At 52.6% G+C, this 26,613-nt stretch overlaps 1 protein-coding gene across 4 annotated transcripts; it reads left to right on the top strand.

The window, feature by feature from the left end:
* Positions 1 to 26,613, top strand: VSTM2B (V-set and transmembrane domain containing 2B). Of its 4 annotated transcripts, none has more exons than XM_037021724.2 (6): positions 1 to 238; positions 651 to 1,245; positions 1,801 to 1,985; positions 2,932 to 2,961; positions 4,323 to 4,785; positions 25,899 to 26,613. In XM_037021724.2, the coding sequence occupies exons 2-6, from the start codon at positions 1,167 to 1,169 to the stop codon at positions 25,985 to 25,987; spliced, it is 846 nt and encodes a 281-aa protein (XP_036877619.1). In that variant the 5' UTR covers positions 1 to 238; positions 651 to 1,166; the 3' UTR covers positions 25,988 to 26,613. The 4 variants fall into 4 exon arrangements, with proteins under 4 accessions (XP_036877619.1, XP_073081814.1, XP_073081815.1 ...); XM_073225713.1 differs by lacking the exon at positions 25,899 to 26,613 and adding an exon at positions 13,346 to 14,933; XM_073225714.1 differs by lacking the exons at positions 2,932 to 2,961; positions 25,899 to 26,613 and adding an exon at positions 13,346 to 14,933.

Below are 26,613 nucleotides of genomic sequence, written 5' to 3'. Positions count from 1 at the left end.
CACGGCCGCTGCTCGCTAGCTCGCTCGTGCGCTCTCAGCGCCACAGGCACCTGCTGGCCGGACGCTCTGCGCTCACTTCTCGCTCGCACACTGCAGACTCCCGGTGCTGCCGCCGTCACCCGGCCTAGTCCCCGGCCCAGCACAGCGCTCCGCCCTTCTCTCGGGTCCCTGGTGCCCACCCACCAGTCATGGCCTGGGCCTGGTACAAAGAGCGGTGCAGCTCTTTGCCCAAACCGGGGTAAGGAGTTGAGGGCGGGGGACTGCGGAGAGAGCCTTGGGACACGCGGGGTGCAGGGATAAGCGGCAGGCTCTGGCAATGGTGATCGGGAAGAAGCCAGGGAGAGTTTGGGTGAGAGAGGACACCCAGCCAAAGCGAGTGCCGGGCGGGGCTGCGCTCCACCCAGAGGGACTATGGTCCCTCCAAACGACCTCCGCGGGGGTGAGCGCTCCAAGGCGGGGGCGGTGCCGCTGTGGAAGGGGAGGAGAGGGGAGGGCGGGGGTGATGTAGCGGTGGAGGCGGCTCGACGCCCAGCCACTGACCGCCCCTTCCTTTCCCTGCCCCTTCCCCTCCCCCTCTCCTCGCCTCACTCCTGCTCTGGGTCCGCCACGCCGGACCCGCTTTCCCGGCGCTGCGCTGGGTCGGACGCCAGGTCCTCGCGCCGCGGCTGAGCGCCCACTCGCGTTGCGGAAAGAGCCGCCGAGGGACCGGCGGGGGCTGCGGCGGGGGAGCTCGGCGGGACCCGGAGGAAGTGGCAGTCGGGAGCCAAACCAGGAGACCGGGAGGCGCGCACTCCCTTGGCCAGGGATGGGTCCTGGCGCGGCCCAGCCTCTGCCCGGCCCGCAGGGCAGAGACTGAACTGCAGTTCCCCATCGTTCTGCGGACTGCCGGATAGAGAGAGTCACGGACCTATAGCCAATAACCTCCCGACGGGACCTCGCGCTCTGCGCACCCCGCGCAGCGCCCCCCTCCGGAGCCGCACCGGGCAAGCGGGCGAGGGAGCGGGACTGATTGGCGGCCGCCGGCGGCGGGGGTGGGGGCGCCGCGCGAGGCCATGGCAGGCTCGGAGGCGTCCTAGCCTGAGCCCGAGCCGAATCCAAGCCCACGCTGCCGCCACCGCCGCCTCTCCGCGCCCGGGCCCCCGCCGCCGCCGCGCCCCCCGCGGGAAATGGAACAGCGGAACCGGCTCGGCGCCCTCGGATACCTGTCCCCGCTGCTGCTGCACGCCCTACTCTTCGTGGCCGACGGTGAGCGCGGGAAGTTTGCTGCCGCGGGGTGCTCGGGGGGTCCTTACCGGAGCCACCAGAGCCATCCTGTCCTGGTCGCCACGGAGGAGGAGGAAAAGAAGGGGAAGGCTTCACGGTCTCCAGCAATCCCGGTGTGCAGCCAGGGCCCGGAGGGTTAGGGGGAGGACAGCAGTAAAGGGTCGCCGCAGCGGCGGCACCGGTGCCCGGGTCATTATGAGAAGAACCGATGCTCCAGCTGCGGAGAGGCGGCTTGCGGGACGCGGGAGTTGAAGTGCCCCAGCCTGGATTAGGTAGTGCCGCCCGGCGCGGGAGTACAGCGTAAACCGCTCCTGCTGCCCCGCCCGATCCGGTGGGATGCAGCCTGCAGCGGTAAACGGTCTCTGCTGTGGCCCCGTAGCTGCTCAACCCAACTTTGGTAGTGCCTGGGCCACGCGTATAGCAGGGAGGAGGTTGGTGGGAAGCACAGGACAGCGAGCCGGGGACTCAGTCTCGCCTCCGGTGGCCCCAGGCCTCCGCCCCACAGCTGGTCACGCCTCTCTCTTCCCCCGCCCCCAGCTACATTTACCGAAGTCCCCAAAGATGTGACAGTACGGGAGGGAGACGACATCGAAATGCCCTGCGCGTTCCGGGCTAGCGGAGCCACCTCATATTCGCTGGAGATTCAGTGGTGGTACCTCAAGGAGCCGCCCCGGGAGCTGTTTCACGAGCTGGCGCTCAGCGTGCCCGGCTCCCGGAGCAAGGTAACCGCCGCCCAAGCGGCGCCAGTGATCCCCGGCCTAGGCTGGGGCGGTTGGGCTAACCCCAGCCAGGAAGGTAGGGTGCAGGCCTGTGGAGCAACCCATCTTCCACCCTCCCGGTCCCTACAACACGTTCAACAACAGCAGTTGTTACCCACAGGTTGTGTGAATTCGTTCCCGTCTCCTGAAAGCTCCCAGAGCTCTATGCCTAACGACTAAAAAGTCACACCTCACCCAGGTCACCTGCTCTTGCTTGGAGCTTCGGGCCCAGAGTCTGAAGGGTGCTGGGTGGTCAAGAAGACCGCTAGATCCGGCCAGGCTTTCCCTGCCCTCTCCCACTCTGAGGTCCCCAGGTCCCAGGACCAAGGAGTTAAGTTCCTCCCTGCTGGGATCCAGAGCCCGGCAGAGTAATGTGTACTGAGAAGCCAGCAGGTCACCTCCAGCCTCCACAGGATCAGAGGGACGGCCCCACTGCCAGTCTACCTCTTAAACCATCGACTCTTACACACACACACACACCCCTACCCTCTACCCACGGTCCCATCGGAGTTAATGCTCACGTCTCCCACTGGGTCCTGTCCAGATACACCGGCCCCTCCATTCAGCTTTTCACAGAATTTAGAGAAACGCAGCAGGGAATGAGGACGCTCTGCGGAAGGAAGGTGGGCTTTCCTTCCCGCCCCGGTGGCAATCCAGCCTCCCCTCTTTGGCCGGCATATGTGCTAGGGCAGCTCCTTGGGCAAGCTCCGTACTAGCTTCAAGCCCTGCTTCCCTCCGGGTAAAATTCCCGGAAATCCTGATGTCCTTCGTGCCCTCAGCCCCAGCTACATCCTGAGTGGTTTCCAGTCCCAGTCCGCGCGCGGCGTGTCCCCGTATGGGTGGCGCATCTGAGTTCTCCGAGCCTGAAGGCCGAAAGCCTAATGTCTCTCTCTCCCTCTTTGCCTTTTAGGTAACAAATAAGGATGCAACTAAAATCAGTGTAAGTGTGGAGCCCAGCGCGGGCCGCGGGAGACCCCTTCTGGCCGCCTCGCGCCCCGCAGTTTTTTTCCCTTTTAGAAAGGCTCCGCGGCTGTGCGGTGTAGGGCCCTGCTCGCAGCTCTGTATTGTCGGGAGCTTGGCGTGTCGCGGCGCCATCTGTCGCCGTTAGTGGGATCGGGTTCTCTTTTGTGTAAATCAGGACGCCGAGGCCCGGAACCCCTTCCTCCGCTCCATGCTCCTGTGTAAAACCGTCCTGTGTCGGGACAGGGCTGTCTGGCCCCTGCGCGTCTGCCTGCCTCTCCTCTGCGGGCACTGCTCCCAGCAACTGAAGCGCGCTGCTCCTCGCCTGGCTGCCACCCGAGCTCTGGGTTGTGCGCCCCACCCCCACGCACGCCCGGCGCCCTCAGCTGCAGCCCTCTCTGTTCCAAATGGGTTGCGAGTCTAGGTGCCGGGTGCCCTGGGCTCGCTGGGGAGGAGGAGCCGGAAGTCTTGCACGGCTGCACGAGGCCAGGGTCATGGTGCTCGTAACTCATGTAGGAGAGGCACCCGAGCTTTCCCAACTGGTGCGTGGAAGTATCAGGGCCTGGAGATGCCCAGGCCCTCCTCATGCGCCCATTTCAAGGTCAGGGTTTGCTGGGTGCTTGGTGAGGGCTACAGAGCGGTTGCTTTCCCTCGTCTCCAGAGAACCGCGGGGAGAAGCGCTTCGTCGGGAGCCTCAGGCTGCTGCGCAAAAAAGGCAGATTCATAACTAGCAGGGGACCAGGGGGTGCGGCCGCAGTCTCAGCGTCTCCTGCCTCCTTGGAAGGGCGGAAGGTTAGGGAGCAGGTATATACGTGTATTTTGAGAACAGGCGGCTTTCCTTCAGGCACCGCTCAGGCCCTCCGGATTCTAGAATAAAGGAATGTTAGTGAGAGTAGATATGGAGGGCCAGAAATGAGGCCACACCGGAAAGACGTGGGATGATTGGCGACAGGAGCCTAATCTGAGGTTTCTCCAAGGTGCAGGAGGGAGGAAGGAGGGTGGGTTCTGCGCTTTGAAGTGAAAGCTCTGGGAAGGCGTGAACCTTTCATTTATGTGGGCAGGGGGATGCAACATGAGGTGTTCGGCTAAGGTGATAGAAAACTGGGGACACGGTGCAATGGGCAGGGTGCCACCCAGGGTCCAATCAGAGTTGGGAGCCCCCGGCCCCTGCGGAGACACGGAATGACAAGCAAACTGGATGATAGGTCTGAGAAGTGCTGGGGTGCTGTGGCATGGGGGAGCAATGGCAGGAGTGGGTGCGGCTGTACCACACTGGTCCGGGAGAGCAAGTTGTGGGCCTGCCCATCCCAACCTCTGACCTCAGCCCCCGCTCTCTTGCAGACGGTGCGCGTCCAGGGCAATGACATTTCGCACCGACTGCGGCTGTCAGCCGTGCGGCGGCAGGATGAAGGCGTGTACGAGTGCCGCGTGTCGGACTACAGCGACGACGACACGCAGGAGCACAAGGCCCAGGCTCTCCTGCGCGTGCTCTCGCGGTTCGCGCCGCCCAACATGCAGGCCGCCGAGGCCGTGTCCCACATTCAGAGCAGCGGTCCCCGTCGCCACGGCCCCGCCAACGCCAATAATGCGATCTCAGCGGGCCGCGCCACTTCCGAGCCTGACCGCGGCGACAAAAGCCCGCCTCCCGGAAGCCCTTCCGCCATCCCCGGTCCGCGAGTACTTGAGGCCGCCGCGGCCTCCACGGCCCACGCAGCCACCACCACCGTCACGGCCGCAGCCGCTGCTTCGTCAGCGTCGCCCCCACCCTACCAGGCGGTCCTTCTGCGCCAGAAGCACGGCTCGGGTAAGGGTGGGTGCAGAGTTGGGGCGCGCTCACGCTGGGGCTGCGGGTTGGCGTCCCTAGCTGGCTCTCCCCGTGGGGCAGCCCCACTCGGGTCATTTGCGTATGCTTAGTGCTTCATTGTTCACTTAAGTGGGTGCCCTCAGGGCGCGTTTTCCACAGCCACACTTAGGCCCTCTTTTTGTTGTTTTCTTGTCTTTATTGTTGGCTGCTCGAATCATTCACCACAGGTACTTATGACTGTGGAGGCTGTCCAGCCACTGACCTCTGGGTACACGCGAGGCTGAGGCTTGGGGACCCCTCTCTTGAGTTTAGAGAACTGGACTCCGAGGGCTGCGCCGGTACACCAGGACTTATTTCCTGGAGCCCTTAAGGGCAGAGGGTGGGATACTAGCTTGCTGTGGAGAGTGAATTAAGGCCTTGTAAGTCTGGACGCTGCTTGACTTTGTGGAACAGATGGATCTGCTACCAATAGCCACTCCAGTTCCCTTTGAGCCCTCCTGGAGGGGTTGTGGAGTGAGGATGGAGCCTTACCATTGTCAGGAGGGCACCCAGAGGTTAAGGCCTGCTTTCCTAGGGAGCTGGGAGGGTTGGTGGGGAGGGAGATGAGAGGGCAGTTAGAGAGCAGCCCAGGAAAACGGACTGACTGATAGGACAGGCAGCCCTGGGGCAGGAGGGGCTACTTGGCAGTAGTAGGGTGAAGATTTATGGAGGATGGAGGAGCCTACTGCCCAGGGTGTCTTTCCTCCCAAAGCATTCCCCACTCCTTCCACCTGCTCAAAATGAGTTTCAAAGATGGGCTCAGATCCAGTGTTCACTCCCTATCTGATTTTAGGCAAGTCACTGCCTCTCTGAACCTCAGTTCCCAGTCTTGTTTGATGTGTTGTCCCTCAGCATCTCTACTGGCCTAGCAGCACTGGGAGTCTCCAGTGTTCACTCCCTATCTGATTTTAGGCAAGTCACTGCCTCTCTGAACCTCAGTTCCCAGTCTTGTTTGATGTGTTGTCCCTCAGCATCTCTACTGGCCTAGCAGCACTGGGAGTCTGAATTCTGGGACAGTGACATATAAACCTTCCCACTGGGGAGGAGTACACTGTCATACCCTACTCTCAAGGTTTTCAATGTGCAGACCACTTGTTACCCTCATCAGAGATTGTTAAGAACATAGGCTCCTGGGTTATCTGATGAATCCAAAGTGACAGGTATCCTAGCCTACCTGTCTGGCTAATTCTTAAGCCTTCAGTTGAGACCCTGCCAGTCTGTCTTCCATATCAGTTCAGTTATTTCTTACTCAGTTACATCCCCTGTGGAGGCTTCTGGCTGGATCTAGAGGCCTCATTCCTATTAGGCTCCACGTAGCAACAGGCTATGGGACGAGGTGGGTCAGCTGGGACCTGTGAAGAGCCTTTCCCCACACAGCCCCAAGCTCCCCTACCTGACTTGGAACTTTCTATCCCCCATACTAGTTTAAGGTAATACTTGCTGCTGTGATAAGAAACCTCCAAATGCCAGTGGCTTAACACAATTCAAATATATTATTTCTGGTTCATATCAAGTGCTGCTCTGGAGTTGTGGGTATGGTAGCTCTGTTCCATCCAGGGACCTACACTGATTGAGACTCTACCATCTTCCACGAGTAGCTTCCAAGGTCACTCTGGGCATCGAAATATGGTTAGCAGACAAGAAAAGAGAGAATGGAAGCAGCCCTTCTCAGCACAGTACTGTGAGAGGACCAACCCTAATGCTCTGTACAATAAGGCATACACTGTGTTTAATGAATTGGCTGCTTTCTTATGCATTTAGAATGTATATATCATTCTTAAAAGATTGAGAAAATAGCCGCTCACTTAATTTTGGTAGGGCTTAATTCTCTCAGAGAAAAGCTAGTGTAGAGAATGGCAAGGGAAGTTTTTAAGAGCCCGGACTATGCAGAAGTGGTAAATATTACTTCCACCCTCATCCACTGGCCAGAACTCAATCACGTGATCCAGCATAGATGCAAAGCAAGCTGGAAAAGTTAGTCCTTGGATTGTCAGCTGTTTTCCAGCTTCATCCCTCCACAGCAGAAAGAGAGTGTTAGCCATCTCTATCTAGCATACAACAGATTCAATGAAAAAGTACTTACTGATTTGTAGAGTGATTGGCTTAGTTGATGCTGGTTGGTGATAAAAGGCCTTTCTGTCCTATTCTCCTCGGCCTCAGCAAATAAGTGTGTATCTCAAACTGGAACATTCCTCTATGATATTCCATAGACCATGAGTAGAGCAGCAAAGCAGAGGATTTGGAAGGCAGAAGCCTAAATGTGAGTTGTGCCTCTGCAGCTTGTTGGCTGTGTGACTTTAAGCAAGTGGCTTCACATCTCTGAACATATTTCTTCATCTGTAAAATAGACAGAGTTGAGTGTGGGAACTGCTGCATAAATGTTCATAATTATCATCACAGCCATTACATGCTCTGACAGGAGAGGAGAGATGAAGGACATAAAGCTGAGTGGTTGGTAGTTGGAGGCCAAGCTGTGGAGAACCTTGAATGCCAAGTGGAGCCAACCGGAACCATTAAAGGCCAAGGTCAAGGAAGTGCCATGCAAAAGAAATCTTTGAGAATAAACACAAAAATGACAGTGAGGCAAAGATCACAAGCTTATTCCTGCTTGAATCTCCCTCTTCTCCTGGCCAGAGCCTGACACCCTGGTGCACGGCAGGGCTGATCAGATCTCCTCCAAACTCAGGACTGGCCACAGGGCAACTCATCCCCACAGCAGGGGACCCAGCCGTGGAAGGTGGCACTAGACAGTGCTCTTCTTCCTAGAAAGTCTGGGGGTCCTCAGGGCAGCTCAATTCTGATGATAGAGTGCCAAGAGCCTTCCAGCTGGTGGGACCTTGGACTCCCACCAACTACAGGGCAGCACATTGATACCCACATACATCAGAGCAACAGCCTAGGCCAGGGGCTCCTCTGCCCTCCCTGGAGTGGGAAGTAGGGTTCATTTACCTCCAGAAGCACAGCCATCTGGGCTCCCAGCAGTACTGACAGGGCAGTGCCACTAGGAGAAGAGGTATGGTAACCCCTAAAGTCTCTGTCATCCAAAACCCTTGCCAGCCCCTGAACAGGCCAGGAACCATGCAGACACATCTCAGAAAGAACCCCAAGTTTCTCTCCAGCTCCCTTTCAGAAGACCAGCAAGGTGGGATTTCAGCTGGAAGATCAGAAAACCTGTGTCCTCTGCTCCTCAGGTTAAGCCCTTGGAAGAGTCATGTGCAATGGGCACCTGAGTGTCCTTTCTGGGCATGTGGAAATGGGTTAAATGACTTCTAATCCACAGACATACCCAAATTGCCTTGATCCCAAGAAGGTACAATGCTGCCTTATGTGTCCCATCTCACCCGACCACCCAGGCTGTGGGCTGTCAATGGGGCGAAGCATGCAGACCATGTTTTGTGTGGCAGGCATTAACCTTTCTGTAGGGCTGTGTCATTAAGCAGCCCAGGGTCCTGCTGAGCCTCCCCGGGATGCAGCAGGCCAACTGATTGCTCAGAGGCACCAGCAGCATGAGCCAACAGGGAGCTCAAGGCAGCAATCTCAGGTGTGGCCTCTCCAGCTCATGGTTCTCAGCAGCTTAGAGGGGAGGGGACCAGGAAGGACTTTTGCCACGTGATTAATAGCAAGAGTGTTTGCCGAGGTCAGGGTGCTGGCAAAGTAGATGGCACATTTAAACAGGGTTACACAGAAGAGGTGATGAGAGTAGTTGTTAAAGGTGTGGACAAGGGTGGGGCAGCCAATGAAGAATGAGTGCTGACCCCAGGGCTAGCCACAGCAGGAACCATTAGCACCTCCACCTGAAGGAGCAAAGGGAAAACAATTGGCAGAACCCAGAGAGGACTGGGAAGTCTCCCTGACAGGAACTGTGGCCTTGGTAGAGGGATGCAGCCAATCCATAGAAGTCCAGGACTTCATGCTCCTCCTGCCCTCCAGTCTCCTGCCAAGGCCTCCCATTAGCCAGACCCTCCTGGGAGCTGAAGGCAAAAGCACCCAGCTGATGTGACCTGTAGAAGCCAGTCTCTAGGGACTCAGAGCAGAGTGGAGAAGGTGGATGGTAGATCTTGGGGGGACAAAGGGAATAGCCCAGCTCTCAAGGGGAGGAGGATGGATTCCACTCCACCCCAACTCCAGGATAAACCCAGCTGAATTTCTAATTAAAGAGTTCCTCCCAGAAGGAGGGTTGCATGCACTCTCAAGCCATTTCAATTGGCAACTTAAGGAATGGTCCCAGCCCACCACCCCTAACAATCACCCATGAAGTGGTTGCTCCTTGAAGAAAGTCAGGAAAAGTCCCAGACAATGCTACATTGTTCTGTTTTTTAAGTGACATGCTTTGGTAATGCCAGGAAAAGAAGGTGGGGGGGGGGTACTTATTCAAGTCTCCATCCCTTAGCTACCACAGATCCAAAACCCTTCCTTTGCCCAGTATGTGCCTAACGCAGCCAAATGCATATTTGCACTAAAAGTTTATGTGCAAAAACTCATTCATTGCACGTCTCATTTGTCAAGAGACATTTTGATATGTGTGCTTAAAAATAACATGGGCTGGATTAGCACAGCAGAGCCGGCACAGGAGACTGGACCCCTTCTTAGCCACGTTCATAAATCTGGCTCCTAATTAATCTGAACGCTGACCTATTTTTCATGAACACTTTGTTGCTGATTGCCATTTCTAGAAAAAAAACTAAACAAAACAGAGTATCTTCCTGGCAAACCCTTCTAAAGGGAAAAGCGCTGTGGTGAAGCCTACTGAGGCCTCAAAAGAATGCAGTTTGCAACTGAATGGCTTGTTTGTTGGCAAGAGGTTCCCCTCTGCAGGGACCTGGGGATCAGATGTATTGCCTGTGAACCTTTAATTAGCCTTGGAGCTCCTGCTCCAAGGAGAGGTGCCCTGGCCCCTGCAAAGATCCAGCTAGATGTGGCAAACTGCTGCCTGATACCCACACAGCGAACTGGCTCTCAATATTTCAATAAACCGTGAGAGAAAGACAGCCAAGGCCATGGGTGTGACAGCTTTAGGGAGGCTGTTACTGCTGAGAGCCATCAAGGGAAGCATCCTTGGATGTCCCCATGGCAACTGTTGGCCATGCTCCAAGTGAGCTGTGGACATTGTGAAAGCATCACTTTTGACCTGTACCCTGAGTGTAACAAAGATGGAGGAAATGGTGCCAGCATTGACCCAGGAGAATCTCCATGCTGCAGGAAGAGTCTCCAGTGAGGCTGACAGGGCCCAGCACCAGCCACCTGGCCTTCCCATCTCTCTGGACCTACAACGACCTGAAAGCCATTGCCTTAAATAAACAATTCACTATTCTTTTGAGCTCTGCTTTGACACAGGGATCATAATGAAAGAGAAAATAAATTTGGCAAAAGTTGTCCGAGAAGAGATGGCAAGGCTGTCTGAGCATCCTGAGAGAGAAAATTAAAGGATTTCATGTAAAATGGCTGAGCCTCACAGCTGGCAAGAGATGCCTGCATCATCCCTGACAGAGCTAACGTGTGTGGTTATCAGCTATGTAGCGTCCTCTCCCTCGTCAGCCAGTCACATGCTTTTCATGAGTGGTGACCAGCCATGGCAGCCACAGACCCAGGTTGGGGCCATCAAGGGTGCCCATGTAATTCCAGGACACAACTGTCTGTGTCAGTGGGATCCCAAGGAGGAACAGCCCTAATCCAGCAAGGCAGTCAGAGGAGGCTTGCCATGGGCAGTGTGTGATTTCAGTCTTCAAAGAGGCACCTCAGGCTTTATCCTCCTGCTTAGCCCAGTCCTGGAAAAGCATCTGGAGGTCTTGCCTTCCCTTCCCACCAGTGGCCCATGGACTGAGAAAGTCACCCCAAATGGAATGGCCTTTGTCCATCAGTAAGTGATCAGGCAACTCAGTATATAGCCACTCTCTCAGCATCAGGGATGCTAAAGTAGCTGCACTATGCATTGTAATTATGATAAATAATCATACCTGCCTTTTACTAAACAGTTAATATATGTGTCATGCATGCATCTCACAGGGTTCCCTCTTTCTGCAGTTCTCCATAACTCCTCCTGTCTCACTTCATCAGAGTCCCCTCCCTGGAACCCAGACCCTTTCCCCAGTTAGGGTGGCAGCCCCCGTGAGAAAAGTGGGCCAGCTTTCTAAATGTCACCAAGAGCCAAACCCACCAAGGAGCTTTTCATTAAATATGCCGGGAGCACATTTTTAAACCTCTGAATATTAAGGATTCCCTAAGCATCCATGGGGATAAATGAGGTCAAGTGCTTTTGTAATATGATATTGATTAGTTCTGCCCCATGTGGACAGAGGCAAGGGCTTGGTGGTCTAAACCCCTGAGCTTTATGGGAGATGCCAGCTTGGTTTTAAAATGTCTTTGCAGCTCTGGGGGTAAGAAAAGTAGTGTCTTTTCTATTCCCCCATGCTTTGCTGACAGTTACCTGGCATCTCTTGTAAACTCGTATCCACAGTAGTAAGAAGCTGCACTTTGGCTCCTGTAAGGGCTTCAGAAAAGTTTAAGATTACAAGCAAACAGGCCCAGCCCCTGTAACTGCCGGTCGCTTCCTATTCTTCATGGAGGGTGATGAGCCTCCTTGCCTGGGGAAATTAGCCTACTTGTTGGTGGCCCTGGAAGTTGTGCACTAAATACCAAGATGGATTACCCAATTTGGCCTCCTCTGAGTTAGGGTTTAGCTGAGCAGCAAACCATGGAAGTGGCTGCAGGAGGTGCTCAGCAGCAGAGGCCCCTCAGCAGCCAGCAAGAGCGTGAGGCCTGCACCACACTCAGGCCTCCACCCCGCCCCGTGCCCTCCCTAAGATGGCCCTGGAGAGGCAGGCCTTGTGAAGCTTTGTCCCTAAGTTGACAGTCCTGGCTGAGGCTGTTTCTGAGAAATATTGGTTATTCATCCCATCATTACTGTTCTCCAGGCTGAAATATCAAAGCTACTTTGGACTGGCTTCTGGTTTTTACGGTTCATGGGGAGTGTTTTGGGGAGCTGGTGTCTATACAAAATAGTCAAATTGGATATTTCAAAAGCCTTTTCCCCAACCACATCACTCCCCTCAGCCACGCCCGTGCATTCTGACCCTTCTAGCTCAGAAGGGCTGCCAGGAGGCAGACACTCATGCCCATGAACAGGGCATGTCCTGAGTGCACCCAGCTAGATGCCTGGTGCCTGTTACGGGGTGAGGCTGGGCAAGGTCTGTCATCTCAAGAACTGCCCATTATTGTGGAAGAGGCAAAGCATAAACCTGAGGGGAACTGAGAACAGTTCAGGAGAAGTTCTGTTACCACCTTTCTCCAACCATTTCATTCTTCCTCCTGACATTTCAAGTATTCCTTACTGTTCAGCTCATAGGCAAGCCAGGGTGTATGCCACCAAATTCTCTCTATTTCTGGGCCTCACAGGGCTTCAACTACCAAGAAATCTCAGCATGTGCCTTGTCCTTCTCGCCCTTCATAAATACTGTGCTTCTTATTCTCCACATGAGTCCAACTGCTTGGATGTAAATCCTGATCCATCACTTCCTGCTCCCCGTGTGTGAGTTCCTATGTCTCTTCTCACCTGGATGGTGCCAATAATCATGCCAGAGGGTGAATGACAGGGTCAGAGGAGATAATCCCCAGGAAAAGTTGAGTAGAACACAGGTCCTGGCACCTAGAAAATGCTCAATAGATGTTGTCTCTTGTTATCAGTGCTCTTCATGGGAATGGCATTGACTGTCCAGGATCGATTCATGGCTGGACAAGGTGCTCGGATCTGAGCCTTCACTCTCAGGTGTTTCTCCCTCTGCATATGCTGTGAGCATCATGGGGCTAAAGGTGAGGGAAGGGAGCTGATGAGGCTTCAGAACAGAAAGTGCCATCAGATTGCAAATGGCTCAGCAAGTTGCTATTTTTGTCCTTTCTCCCTCCATACAGTTTTGAGCAGGGAACGTTGGAAATGAGGATGATGCCACATCCTCATCCTCATCTTCTTGTGGCTATTTTCCAAAAGTCAGGCGCTCCTTGGTGAGCAAGGACAAGTTCATTATGGTTTCTCATGTTCCACCCCAAAATTAAACCGCCACCTTTGCACACCTGCCCAGGGCCTGGCTGGGTACCTGTATTGTTCCTGGCCTCACTTTGCTGTTGTACAGGCTACTCTCAGCAGGGAGGCTATTGTGCCAGGAGGAGATGGCCCTTTGGCCAGCAAGGAAGCCAAGTTCTGAGGACAGGCTGGTGTTTGCAGCACTAGACAAGGGAATCTCCATGTGAGAAAGGAGTGGAGATACAAAGCCCTCTCTCAGTGACAGGCAAGAAGCCAGAGGCCTCCCAGGCAGGCCTGGACCCAAGAGGAGGAGGAGCCTTGTGACTCATGGAACCATGAGACTCATGGAACCAGGCGACATGGAGCTGCTTGTGTGGGGAAGACGGGTCCCACAGGGAAGAATGTGGGCAGTGGTGGGGCTTGGGGTCACTGTGACAGGCTCAGGTGTGCACTGGCTCTTGTACCCATGCTCCTGCATTTTGCTTTTTGTGTTCACACCCTGCCCAGATGCCCTGATGTGTGCCCATGGCTTGCTGTGCCTGTTGACTGCCAATGAAAGTGCTGCTGGCACCCAGGGACCAGAGAGGAGAAGGCAGGATGAAGACCACCACAGGGAGGTGCTAGGAGTATAAGGGGGTCCCCTTCTGCCAAGCCACACTCCTCATGCCCCATATGAGCTTGCCTCCTACCCAGCACTGAGAACCCTCCGCAGGCTTCCCGAGAAGGAGGTCCACCCACCTGTAATCCTTCTCAGGGAGCCAATTGCCAAAGACAGAGAGCTCCTCCCCAGCTTAACCCTGGCCCTCTGCCCATCAGCTCTCGTCAGAAGGAAGTCATGCTTTTCTTAAAGTTGGGAAAGCCCAGCAGCAATGTCAGTCAGTTCCCTTACAGTGACTTTCATGACAATTGATTCTTATACAAATGATGCTTGGCCCAGAAGAAGGATCTTTAATAAACCCAGGGAGGGAGAGCTGACATCATGTCATGGCCCATTCTGAGCTGGAGAGGGGTTTCCTGGCCAATTATAGCTTGTCTGGCTGGGGCCAAAGGACAAGAGGCTGCCCAGAACATCAGGTGGACCCATCCTGAGCCTCAGGGAGGAGGTCGCAGTCTAGCCAGAACAAGCAGGAGGTGCTCTGAGAATGAAATGAGGGCTCAGCTGGGGCACAATAAGGTCCCAGAAAAGCATGGGCTGCTGGTTGATGATAACTTCACAGAAGGGAGGAAGGTTTCATTGGCCCTAAGGCAGAGGGGTCTCATCTGTCCTGAGTACTCAAGGGCCCCACTGTTATCTTACAGCCCCAACTTTCCTTCTCTGTCCTGAAGTCAGTGCCTGGCTGGGTAACCCCATCCAGAGGGTGCACTGGGAAGGCAGGCCCAATTCTTTCTCATGTATGTATCCCCATTACCCCATTCCACTGGACCTGGCCCTAGTTTATTCATTCATTCACTCATTCTCAAAAAATGTCCGTTGACATCTTTGGTATACAAAAACCATGCTAGGTGCTGAGGACATAATGTGCATGAGACCTACCAGGGGAAAGACAGACATTGGTCAAATGGTCACATAGCAAGTGGAAATTTGCAGCCATGGCTGATACTCTAAAGAAGAGACCCATGGGCTATGGAAGCTAAGAATAGCAGGATTTGACCCAGTCAGGAAAAGGTCTCTGAGGGAGTGACACTGTAGTCTGAAAGATGTTTTAAGTTGGCTTAGAGAGAAGGTAGGGACTTCCAGGAAGAGGGGGAACAGTGAGTGCAAAGATCCTGTGGCAGGAGGAAGCTAGGGAGTACAGTCTGACAGAAAGTTCCTAGGGCTGAAGCAGAGAAAGCAAGAAGGGGAGCAGAGGAAATTCAGTCAAGAGTAGTGGGGAGGGAGCTTTGCCTCTGTCCTAAGGACAGTGGGATGGGGAGCAAACCCATGGTGGGCATGATGCTTTGGGAAATGACATCCCCGGTGTGGGAGGGGGCAGAGTGGTTGTGGAGAAACCACTTTAGACATAGTGATCCAACCAAGTGATGAGCATCTTGGACTGTTTGGAGGCATAGATAGAAAAACAAGTAGCTGGTGGGTGAGGGGAGAGAAGAATGTGTGACTGGATGGCTGAGAGGATGGAGGGTGGGTGGGAGGGAGGATGAGTGTATATGTGGATGGGAGGACGAGTGGTTTGGGAATGTGTGGAAAACAAGTAGCTCATGTATGGGTGGATGGAAGGAAGGGTGTGAATGGATGGGCAGCTGGGTGGATGGAGGATAGAAGGAAGAACGAATGGGTACATGGAAGAAAAATGAAAGGGAAGATGGGTGCATGTGGGATGCAAGCTGGGCCTTACAGGACCAGTGGGGTTGGACCTGCAGACAGGCCAGGGTTGTCGTTCTCCACACGTGAACCCTGAGCACTTAGTCCGTACCCTCCAGGAAAAAACCGCGGGGAGAAAAGTCCCAGAGGTGGCACAGCACAGACTGCCTAGGCCCAGAACTCTGTACCAGCCCATGCTTCTGCCTGCAGTCCCTGGGCCACAGGAGAAATAGACCAAGTGAGTGGACACAGCCAGTCTCCAGCCTGCTCCAGCCCCCTAGCCCCTCAACCTTTAGTTGGCACCACCAGGCACTCTGCTGGGTACAGCCCGGCCAAGATTTGATTATTAGTGTCCATGTAAAAGTTAAAGCAGATATGATTTTCAAGCATTTAAAAAATAAGATCTTCTGGTGGGCAGATGAATAACTGTAGCTGCATTAAAGACTAATGTAACAAAAAATACACAAGGCAATAATTCATAATGCATTCTAGTCTACAGAGTTGTATTTTAATGTGTGACATATCCTGGGCAGCTCCTCTGTGCTAAATTTATTTGATGAGCACATGTTATAGAATTTTCAGAGCACTATCCCTGCTCTGAAATAAAGTGTGTTAACCTTTCCTGTTAAGTTGTGTTTCTAAAGAAAAGTCCCAAGTCTGAAACAGAAAGAAATATCCAGGCATCATTGGGCCGTAATCTGGAGGAAAGAACTGCTGTTGTGCCCTGGTTGTGCTGGCCTCAGGGACCTGCACCCCTTCCTTTCCAGCCCTGGGCCTCCTGTCTGTCACTTCTGCCTTTGTGTGGCCAGCCACAGCTCTGCAGAAAGGACAAGGAGGCTGAGATCTAGACCCGTCCACTGAGCAGCCCTCGTTGAAGTGGGAGTTAATTGAGTGCCACTGTTGGCCTGACCCAGGGAATTTGGGACACACTCTGCATTAAAGGGCACGAAGACTATGGAGGAGACAAGTGGGATTTAATTGGGGCTAGGGTGCCCCAAAGAGGGGCAGGACCTACTCATTTGAAGCCCTAACAGGTCCCCTATTTCCCATCTGTGTAAAGGGCACACCACCACTCCAGCATCCACAAGTCCATGAGCTTCAGATCTAGAATGGAGCCGAGAGAGCCTCCAATGAGTGATTCCCAAACTGCGTTGCTTAGAACCCTGGGCCCCCAGCTTTAACCAGAGTAGTTCTGTTTCTAAGGATGTGAAATATTGGGGTTTCATGTAGCAATTAACTTGAAAAGGGGGTTCTACTGCTTTAAAAGATTAGAAGCAACTGATATAGTCCTAATATTTATGTGTACATATATATACATACATACACAAATATATAAATATGCAAATTATATAGTTTATAAATATATTTGTATACTTTATATATATAGTATACTTTATGTAATATATATATACACACACATATATATAAGCATGTATATGTATATATATATGCCTGTATATATATGTCACCTTTTAAGGGAAGAATTTGAAGTGGCTTAGAAAGCTGCAGGTGACAGAACAGTTTCTAATGACAAAATTAGAATAAAGATAAATGAAGGTAAAATGGGAGATTAGTTTGAGAAAAAGTTAGACAGGGATATGTGCACACAGTCTTGGGCAGTTGAAAGGGCAGATCACCATAACAGTGACAGGCCTCCAGCCCAGCTTATATTTGAAGATTAAAATTGAGATGTCAGATGTGAAGTGCCTGGCCAGTGTCTAGTGCATCATGCTGCTCAGACCAGCTCGGACGCCTAAGAAAGACTTCTGTTCATTCAACAAATATTTTATGAGTATTTCAGGGTGTGGACAGGGGTCTGAGTGACAGGACTCACCCTTTAGCAGAGGACACTGGGTCAAAAGGTCAATGACTCATGGCCCCAAACTCAGCTCAGAGGAAATAGAGCTCACTCTGGAGCCTGAAGGAGAGAGGGAGCCTCTGGATCAGGCCAGGGAGGAGGCAGTGTCTGAGGGACACTCATGAGTGGGGAGGAGGCAGATGGGTAAATGGGAGGGCACAGGTAAGCAGTGTGGATGGATGACAGGGCTGAGGTTCAAGGTGGGCTGTGGTGGAGCCCAGGTAAGGAGTTAAGTCTTTAACCTGAGATGAGGTCATACAGTGAACCCACTGGGGACTGGGGGAGAGGTGTGGACTTTGCATTTGAAGATGGCACTCTGGTCCCTGGCTGGGCAGGTGCCTGGCTGGCTGGAGTCAATGGATATGGGGGGCCAGTGGGGAACACTGACACAGGTAAGAGCCTGTGATAAGAGGGAGGGTTGGAGGACCAGGTAGGAGTGGGCCTGGGGCAGACAGATTAAGAGCTATCTTAGAGGTTACCCAGTGGGGGCCTCTGGGCTGGGCCGGTAATGGGCTGTGGGCAGACAGAGGGGACAGGGAAGGGCGGTCTAGTAAAAGGGACAGCATGCATGAAGGCCTGGGGGTAGGAAAGCATAAGCATAGCCTGCCTAGAGCCAGGGGCAACTGTAGTAGTGTGAAGGCAGGTAAGGCAAACCTGTCTTGGGGTGAGGTCAGGAAGAGCTTCCAGTAAGGTCACCTGGACTGGATTTACAGGAACCAGGAAGTCACTGGAGATAACTCCTCTACTACTTACCAGATGTGCAACCTTAGGCATGTCACTTAACCTCTCTGGGCCTCCCCTGTGAAAGAGGGAAGTGGCTTCTAACTCCTATGGCTTCTGGAAGGGTTAAAAAGGAGTATTCTCTTGATCTGAAAACAGAGAACAGTGTGCCTATTAGCAGCCCACAGCCTCACAGCTTAGAGAATCTGGGTAGCCGGGGGATGCCCCTGTGAGGACAGGGCCCAGCACTGAGGGAGGCCCCTACCGGCCCTGCCTGGGGAGTACCCTGATGCTCACCATGGTCAGGGCTGCCCCTGGCCCTGCCAACACCAGCTGCCTGACCACATGGAAAGGCCTGTTTACCATTTTCCTTAAGTGACACCATTAAAGAATCACTTGGGGCAAGATCTCATTTCAAAAGAAACAGGAAGCTGGAATGGAGCTACCAACAAAGTTGCCACATTAAAAACCCAGTATGAATGTTGAAACACAGGAAAAAATTCTCATCCCCACACTCTCTCCCTTGGAAGCAGCCTGGGGCTGGGGTCAAGCCAAAGCTCCAGGGAAGGAGAGCTCCTGCTCTTCAGCCCTGAGAGGTGGTGCATATGGTGGGTGGGTGTGTGGACAGAAGCTAGGTTGTCTGGGTTCAAGTCCCAGATCTGCCTTTTATCTTAGTGTGGCCTTGGTAGGGCTGCCAGATTGAGCAAATAAAAATGTAAGACACCTGGTTATATTTTAATTTCAGATAAGCAACCAGTAGCATCTCAGTATAAGTAGAACCCATGCAATATATTTGGGACATATAATTACTTAAAATTATTAGCAAGATCTAGCCAGCTTTGCTGTTATTTATCTGAAACTCAAATTTAACTGGGTGTCCTGTATTTTATACTGGCAGCCCTAGACCTTGGGAAATCACTTCACCTCTCTGGATCTCAGTTTACCTATCTGTAAAACAGGGATAAAATAGTAAGTCCTACAGTTATGAGGATTGGACTTAACATAACATACACAAGTAGCAACAGTATCAGGCCCTAGGAAGAGCCAGCAGCTTTGTTCTTGTTATCCTGAAGGTGTTTGGCTGTCTGCTTGAGCCCAGCTGGGTCTGCTCCCTGCCATCTACTCCTCACTGTTAGTCATCAACCCCAACACCAGATCACCACTCCCAGCTGTGAGAGGGGTCACTTGCTGGGAGCAGGCCTGCGGCCAGCCCTCTTGCATGTGGGCTTCCACTATGGCCAGAGACATAGGACATGTTGTGAGAAAGGCGCTTATGGAATGCAGGGCAAAGGGGGCAGAAGCAAAGGTCCACATGGACAGCACAGATGTTTGTGCCAAGACTTCTGTGCCTGAGTGCTCAGCAAGGAAGTCCAAGCTGGAGCACAGGTCAGACCTGGGCAGATTGTTCTGCAGCACGAGCCCAGGTTCCCCCGGAGGTGCCCACAGGGAACAGCACATTGGAACCCTGGGCTGCTGGCAGGGGCCTACTGAGGGTGATGTTGTTAGGGAGGGTTATAGGGAAAGCTCCAGTTGTGGCATCAAGATGGTGGATCTTTCTTCTGTGGGTAGAGGGGCCCCATCAGAGGTTTTATACCTTAGGGAAATCTCTCTAGGTGATTCTGGAGGAGGGAGGTGAGCACAGGGTGATAATGGAGACAGGAACATGCTTTAGGTAATCACTGCTGAGCTCAGGCAGTGGTAGGGGAGAGCGGGCAGCTAGGAAGGCTCACCTGGGCACGGGATACCACCTCCGCCCCATCTGCCCAGGAGCATTCAAGCTCCTCCTGCTGCCTAGATACTGAGGCTGCTGTGCAGGCGGCATGCCAGATAGATGACCCCTAAGCCCTGCCAAGGGGACAGCTGTCCTCAAACCCGGGAGCCAGCTGTCCAGGGCCAGGCCAGCAGGGCAGGGTCAGCACAGGACTGAGAGACCCGCATTCCACATCCCACACTCAACTTTTCTTTCAAATATCTATATTTCCTTTAAAACCCTTTCCTAGGAGCATTGGCTGCTCCTAGTTTTTGCCCTAGTTACCAGCATACATTAATTTTATGGCAGAAATTAATTCTGTTAGTGCTCGATTATTTCTTGATGACTCCCTTTGAATAAATATCCACGAAGAGGCTTTAATTAAAACATCAACAAGGGAAGCAGCCTCCTCACAAGGTACCTTCCACTCAGCTGTGGCTGGGCCGCCTGGCCTGCCAGGCACAGCATCCAGGGCAGGGCATAGACCTGGGGTGGGGCGGGCACAGGTGGCCATCAGGAAGCCCAGAACATCAGAACAAGGAAGGCCAGCCACCCACTGCAGTGCACAGGGAGCAGGGCCTGCTGGATCCTGCAGGAGAGCTGTCTCAGAGGCTACAAACGCAGCCGGCCAGAGGGCCAGGCCAGTGGCAGAGTTGAGTGAGACGGGCTGGCAAAAGGAAGCCCATCAGCAGGAGGGGCTGGGAAGGAGCTGGTGGCCATCCAGGCTAAGGTGGAGGTCAGGAGGGAGCAGTGAGCGGGATTCCTACTGAGAAGAGCAGGCAGCTACTGGGCATGCAGCTGTGTGGGAAAATAGGCCCAGGGCTACTGGGTCTTGGACCTTTCCAAATCTGTGCTGTTATGCAAAAATCTTCCAAGTTTTACACATTAGATTATCATTTCCAGCTTTAGAACTCTGTGTGCACCAAGCCAGACTGTTCTGCAGACCAGACTGAGTTCTCAAGTGGCCACTTGATGCCTTTCCATTGCCCCCAGCCCTGTAGGAGCTGACGTTTTGTAACCAGTAAGGTCGGGATGGAAAAAGTGGAGAAATGGTGAGGAGCCAGCCTCCAGGACTGCTCTCAGCCCTGCCCTTGGCTCTGGCCTTGTGCTTCTGGACCCTGTGCATGTCCCTGCAGATAAAGGCATGGTGATTGGCCATTGCCAAGATGAATCCTAAGTGCCCTCTCTGCTCACCCACAAGCCCCTAAAAACCCAGAGACAAACTCCTTACACTCTGACCCTAGGAAGCTCCAAGAGGGAGCCTTTTCCTTCAGCTGTGGCTCAGCCATCCATTGTGGGCCCAGGACGGAGCTGGGGCAAGGAAAAGGAGCAAGGGAGTAAAAGCAGCTCGTTCCCAGCTGTCCCCACAGCTGGGATGTCCAAGACCAGCCCGTCAAGGCCAACCATGCTCAGATTTGCTACTTGGGGGCCAGCCCTCCTCTCTCATTTTCAGACAACAGCAAACAGGAAAAGGACTAGAAAACTGAACAAAGGTGCTGAGAGGTCCTTAGCCAGGGCATTTGTGTGGTTATCTAACTTTTCTAGTCCTTATTCAAAAGATGTGTCGTAACAGTGCAGTATGTAGAACAGGTGTCAGTGGCCTTGCTCTGCTTGCCCCGGAACAAGGGCCTGTCCCCAACAGAATTCTAATGTTAGGATATCCCCGCTTACTGGTGGAGTGGCTTTGTGTGCTGACACTGGACTATTTCTTCTCTAACTACCTGTACTCAGTGTGTGCATATCCTAGGGTAATGCGGCAGCATCAAGCCAGCACTAGTGTCAACCCACAGAGTGAACCTCCAACTTAGCCCAGGCACTAAGAGCCAGAACCCACCTGTTACCATTTCCGTGGGGAGAGGCAGGCCTCAAATGTATCTGAATTTTACAGTTTGCTTTGCAAACCTGAAACAAGTTGTAGTTTTTGAAGCTACAGGAAAAAAAACAAAGCAGCACCTGAGCAACCCCAGACTCTGAGGGACACTTTACAAAGCCCTGACCCAAGCAGGCCCCCGGCCGCAGCACTCAGGCCACCAGCAGGCCTGCAGAGGCAGTGGGGCTGGCTGGGCCTGGGACTCCGTAGGCCCTGGTGGGCAGGGCCTACAGCTGTCCCCTGTGCACAGGCGCTGGCATGTCAGGTGCTGCACACCTGAGGCAGATGGCTTTCCTCGAGGCCAAGGAAATCATCCCTGATCCTAGAAGGGCAGGCAGAGCGAGTCGGGGGAGGGCAGTGGCTGCCCTGGTCAGCTGGGGACAGTGCACCATGATCCTGATACCCACCCAGTGGGGTGGTCCCTACAGGCCCCCTTACCTGCATGAGTCCAGGCCAAAGTGGGAATGGCCGGCTACCACCTCCGCACCTCCCCAGGATCTGCCCCACAAGCTTGGCCTTCCTCAGTGTGGGCAAAGCCATGGTCCTAGAGGATGGCCCGCATGAAGCCACCTCTTTCACTTACATCACAAGGCAGTGAACAGCCTCATGGGTGCCAAGTCATTTTCTGACAGGGTCTTTGGAATTCCACCATTGCTGGGTAAATGGAAAAGTAGGGTTCCCCATCATAAGGTGTCTGGGCTGGTGCCTTTGCTCTGCTCCTGGGGGCTGGCCACACCCACTGTTGTCTTGGGAGGTTCTTGAACAGCTCCCGCATGTGTCCTATCCTACTCACCCTCTAAATGGTAATCTCCACAGAGCCAAAGCAGCTCTGATTTCTTTAAGAATGATTCGCAAAACAGTGATACTTTAATTTGAAGAATAAATCAGCTACTATTCTGTCAGAAGGCTTCCCTCACTTCAAGCAGCCTGATGTTCCAGTTTAATCATGACAAATACACTTCTGCATGTTCTAGCATTATTCCTAGTACTCCCCAGGAAAGGAGGAAATAAAGAGATGTTAGCATCCAGAGGACACAGCAGCCTGCACATCCCCTGGAACACAGCGGTCTCCATGCTGCATAATAAAAGAGGCCAGTGTAGGAGATCCCACCTGAGGTGAGCCAAGGGCACCTCGTGGCCCTTCCCTGGAAGGCCAAGGTGAGTCCCCGGCAGCAGTGGACAGTCCTGACTGCTCCAGGAACAGTGAGGACTGGGCCTGGGGCAGCAGATGCTGAGGGGGGCCCAGCAGCCAAGTGCTGTACAATTGTCAGGGTCCCTCCAAGGAGACCGCATTGGGGAAGGACACACTGGGCTGCCAGAGTCCTGAATTCGAACCCGTCTGGTAAAGACCCCTCTCCCTCCAGGGCCAGCCTGGAAGCCTGCTCTGCCCTGATCATTTGGGAGGCTGAAAGAGAAGTTTCGGATATGGTGATGTAGCAAGAGTTTCCAAAACCTGGGTCCTTCTTTCTCAGAGGTCTAGGGATGTCTGTCCTGAAATAAATGGCTGGGGAGATAGTTTGCTCTGCTTTCTCTATCTTGGATGTTTCCTCTTGAGAGAAGGATCACACCCTAAATTATTTTTTCTCCAATCATTTTCAGAAAGGCAGTTCTTTTGCCCTTTCAATGGGATCTGTTTGCATAGCAATTGACTCTGTCTACATCAGTTAGCTTTTGTTATGTCACAGACGACTCTAAAATTCAGTGGCTTTGATATATATGAGTACCATTCACGTAGCTCATGATCCTGTGATCAGCTGCCGTTTTGGTTGGAGGCTGGTTGGTCTAGAGGGACCTCAGCTAGGACTTCTCGTGGCTCTTATCCTGCAACAGGGCAGCACAGTCTTGTTCACACAGCAGTGGGTTGGTTACAAGAGCCACAGATGAGGGTCAAGCCTCCATGCACAAGCACTTTTTAAGCCTTTGCTTGCTTCCTACCTGTTTATATTCATTGACCAAAGTCAGTCATTTGGGCAGGCCCAGAGCCAGTGTGGGAGGGCACTGTCATAGAGTGTGGGTGCCAGGGACACAGATGAGGGACAAGGGGGATTTGTTGCCTTTTTGCAATCTGTCACTAAGCTCTTGCTTAATCTGGACCCCAACTCAGTGAGACAGGCTGTGAACATATTAATTTTATGCAGCCATGCATATGTACATTCCATTTTATGGAGTGTGACACAAGACCTAGAGGGCTGAAGGGTATTACCCCAGACTGCACAGCAAACTGGCCTGGAAAGCCTGTCTCTTGGGTATCCGCCACTGCCCCATACCACCTGTCATAGTCCCCTCTATAGCAGTGCTGGGCCATGGAGTGGGTGAGGTACAGCCAAGAGCCAAATCCTGGCTGCCTCCCAACAGACATCCATCAGCAGAAACACTGCAGGCCCTGTTATCTACCCTCCCCAGGCTTTGACCTCTGGAGCCACCACACTGGCCCTCCAGGCCCTGCAGCTTCCCCCTGGCCTAGCACAGTGTGGCAGGCTGATTGTTTCAGTGCAGGCTCTTTGGGAAGTCTTGTGCAATTTCAAAACTTTAAACACAAGTAGGTGAGACTCTTAATATGGAAAATACCAGTTGGTAGTAGCTGGAGGCAAATTAGAATTTTTTCTCTCATCTCCTATGCCCACACTTTCACAATTGCTCATGAGTCCATTTGCTGTTCCTCCTGCCCCTGTGTACCTTGAGGGTCTAGAATTTGATTGCATATATACATCTGCTCTTAAATGCCTCGTTTGGTTGTTTCTGTCTCGCCTGTACCTGCCTGAGCATAATTACCTGAAGGGGCAGATTTGGGAGGCCCCGTGTATCTATGGGGCACTGCTAGGCCAGCCATATCCCCATTTGCTATGCACCTGAGCCTGAACTCTGCCTAGGCACCTGGTCATCCATCAACTCATCTGTTACCACATCTACCCTCATCCTTCCCAGTGATATGTGACAACGAGGAGCAGCAAAGGAGGATCCAGCTCTTTAAAGTGACCACCACACACTGGTCCTTCTCCAGATGGATGGGAAGAAGCAGCATGTCATCTTGGGCCAAGCTGGAAGGAAGGCCAGGAGTGACAATGACATGAAAAATGAGTACCTGAATAGGAGCTTAGCACTTTTGGATTTGTCCTGTTTTGTGCTTCTCCACAGGAGCTGAGAACTATGTTCAGAAGCAGTTAGCTACAGATGAGGCATGCACAGTGAATGGCCTTTGCCTCCTTTCCAAAAGATGTTTGAAAGCCCAAGTTTCCCAAATGGACAGATGGAATCCTGGAGTCTCAAACCAGAATGACCCCTGGCTCATTTGTCCAAACCCCATCTTTTATAGAGGGGAGAGTGGGGCATGGGACACAGACAGTTATAACCAGAGTAAGAATGACTCAGGATTGTGGGAAATAAATGCCTTGGATAGAAAAGACTAGTGACTCTTTCACCTGCAGAGAGGAGGTATAGCCTGCTAGGAAAGTCACAAGTCCAACTGGCCCAACAGCAGCACCCGAGGGCAGCCAAGTGGCGACAGTCAGCCTCTGTACTATCTGCTTGGCACAGGGAAGGACCTCCTGTACATCCACCCAGGCTCAGAGCCCCAACCCACCTGGCTGGGTGTGGTGGAGGGAGGATGGAGGCCTCCAGATAGTGCAGATGAGCTGGGTGGGGCTGGAAACTGCTTCCACTGATGCAGCCTGACTCTAAGCAAGTTGGCAGTGATACCCCCAGGGTTTGGGCAGCACCATGGAGCATGGACAGTGCTTTACACTGGCTGCTGTCAGTAACTCTGGAGGGAGTATCCAGGGCACAAAGCCTGGGGGACATGGGTGGCTTTCCCCTAGTTGCACAGGAGGCCTTCCAACAGATGACAGCCCATGACAGACAGATGGGGAGCCAGGTGGACAGCCCAGTGGAAGCAAGACAAAGGCACGTGTTACTGTCCCAGTGGCCAGCCAGAGGCCCAGGTTAGTGGCCCCACTGGAGAAGCAGGGGGGAGTGCTAGGGTCACTCCTCAGGGGACCTCACCTACCCACCTCCACACCCAGTGATTTCTGAGCTCCCCATTTTGACCCTAGGACTGGACTGACAGTGCACGGAAAGAAGGCTCACTCACAGAAACATCAGGATGCCTAAGACAGGGCACTTGTGAATACTAAGCTGTGTGGTCCAAGCAGGGGTGGGAGGAATTGGTGTTGTACGCAATCATGGGATCTTTCCAGAGGAGGGGAGAAGCTGGGCTTTACATGCTAAGTGCAATACTTGGTGGAGGGTTTTTGACAAAATCAAAAAAGATTTTGTCTTTTTATTCAACCAAAATAATGACCTGGACTTTAAAACAACAATCTAGCACACCCTCTTCAGGCCAAGGGTATGTAGTATCTGACCACAGTAGACTCCTAAAATGTGCAGTTTGTAAATAACAAACAGAAGCAGCAAAATACTTTATTGTTGCATGGAAGCAGCCATCATGCACCAGCTGGGTGCTGAGGTCAAGTGGCCCAGGCCATGGGAAGTTTCATTCTCTTTGGCCTGCTCTGGGCCATCAGGTTACTGTGAATCAGGCACTAACAGCTTTCTCATCCCCTGCAGGCACTTGCCCCAGCTATGCCACAGACCCACTCCTGTCCCTGCTCCTGTTAGCTCTGCATAAGCTCCTGCACCTTCTGGTGGGGCACTGACAGATGGACGCGGCATCCTGCACACCTCCACAGGCCACACGGCCAGCCTCAACCCTGGGCGAGGACCATGTAGCCAGATGGACATGGAGAGACTGAGAGAAGCATGACAAAGTCTTTGTGGAAAATAAATAAATCATATTTTTGGGGAAGTTACACAAATGTAGAATACCTAAAATAATGCATCTAGTTTCCAAATAAGATGAAGTTTGGACCATGCAGTATGTATGGGATCAATAATTTCTCTACTTCAATGTATTTTTCTTTGCTAAAGTTTTCCTCTGAGTCATTTTGCACGAACTGGTGAGCAGTTAGCTTTAGGATAGCATATACAAATGTTGGGTCAAAGCCTTTCTGACAAAGCAAAATATTTTTAGTAGATTATTGTGGAATTTTTTAATTTACTTTTTTCTTTAGGGGCATTCCTTTTTTTAAATTGAAGTAAATTATTTCTTTTGAGACAATTTTGATTTAAAAAAGATACATCTTATCATAATTAAAATTCACTGTCAATAATATTTATTTTTAAATAAAGACTGGAAACAAGGTCAGACACTTGTTTATAAACTGTATTGTATATTGCTGAATAACAGTTGAATAAAAACAACTTTGAAATAATCTTTCTACAG

Source organism: Manis javanica, chromosome 17 (genome assembly GCF_040802235.1).
Source record: "Manis javanica isolate MJ-LG chromosome 17, MJ_LKY, whole genome shotgun sequence".
NCBI lineage: Eukaryota > Metazoa > Chordata > Mammalia > Pholidota > Manidae > Manis > Manis javanica.
This window is presented reverse-complemented; position numbering and strand designations above follow the sequence as displayed.

What these genes read in the sequence shown, in the direction of transcription:
- VSTM2B (XM_073225713.1), top strand. Translation starts at nt 1,167, where the DNA reads ATGGAACAGCGGAACCGGCTCGGCGCCCTCGGATACCTGTCCCCGCTG. An exon ending in AGGATGCAACTAAAATCAGT is followed by an intron (nt 2,962 to 4,322) that starts GTAAGTGTGGAG and finishes GCTCTCTTGCAG; the next exon opens with ACGGTGCGCGTCCAGGGCAA. An exon ending in GCGCCAGAAGCACGGCTCGG is followed by an intron (nt 4,786 to 13,345) that starts GTAAGGGTGGGT and finishes CACCCTGCCCAG; the next exon opens with ATGCCCTGATGTGTGCCCAT.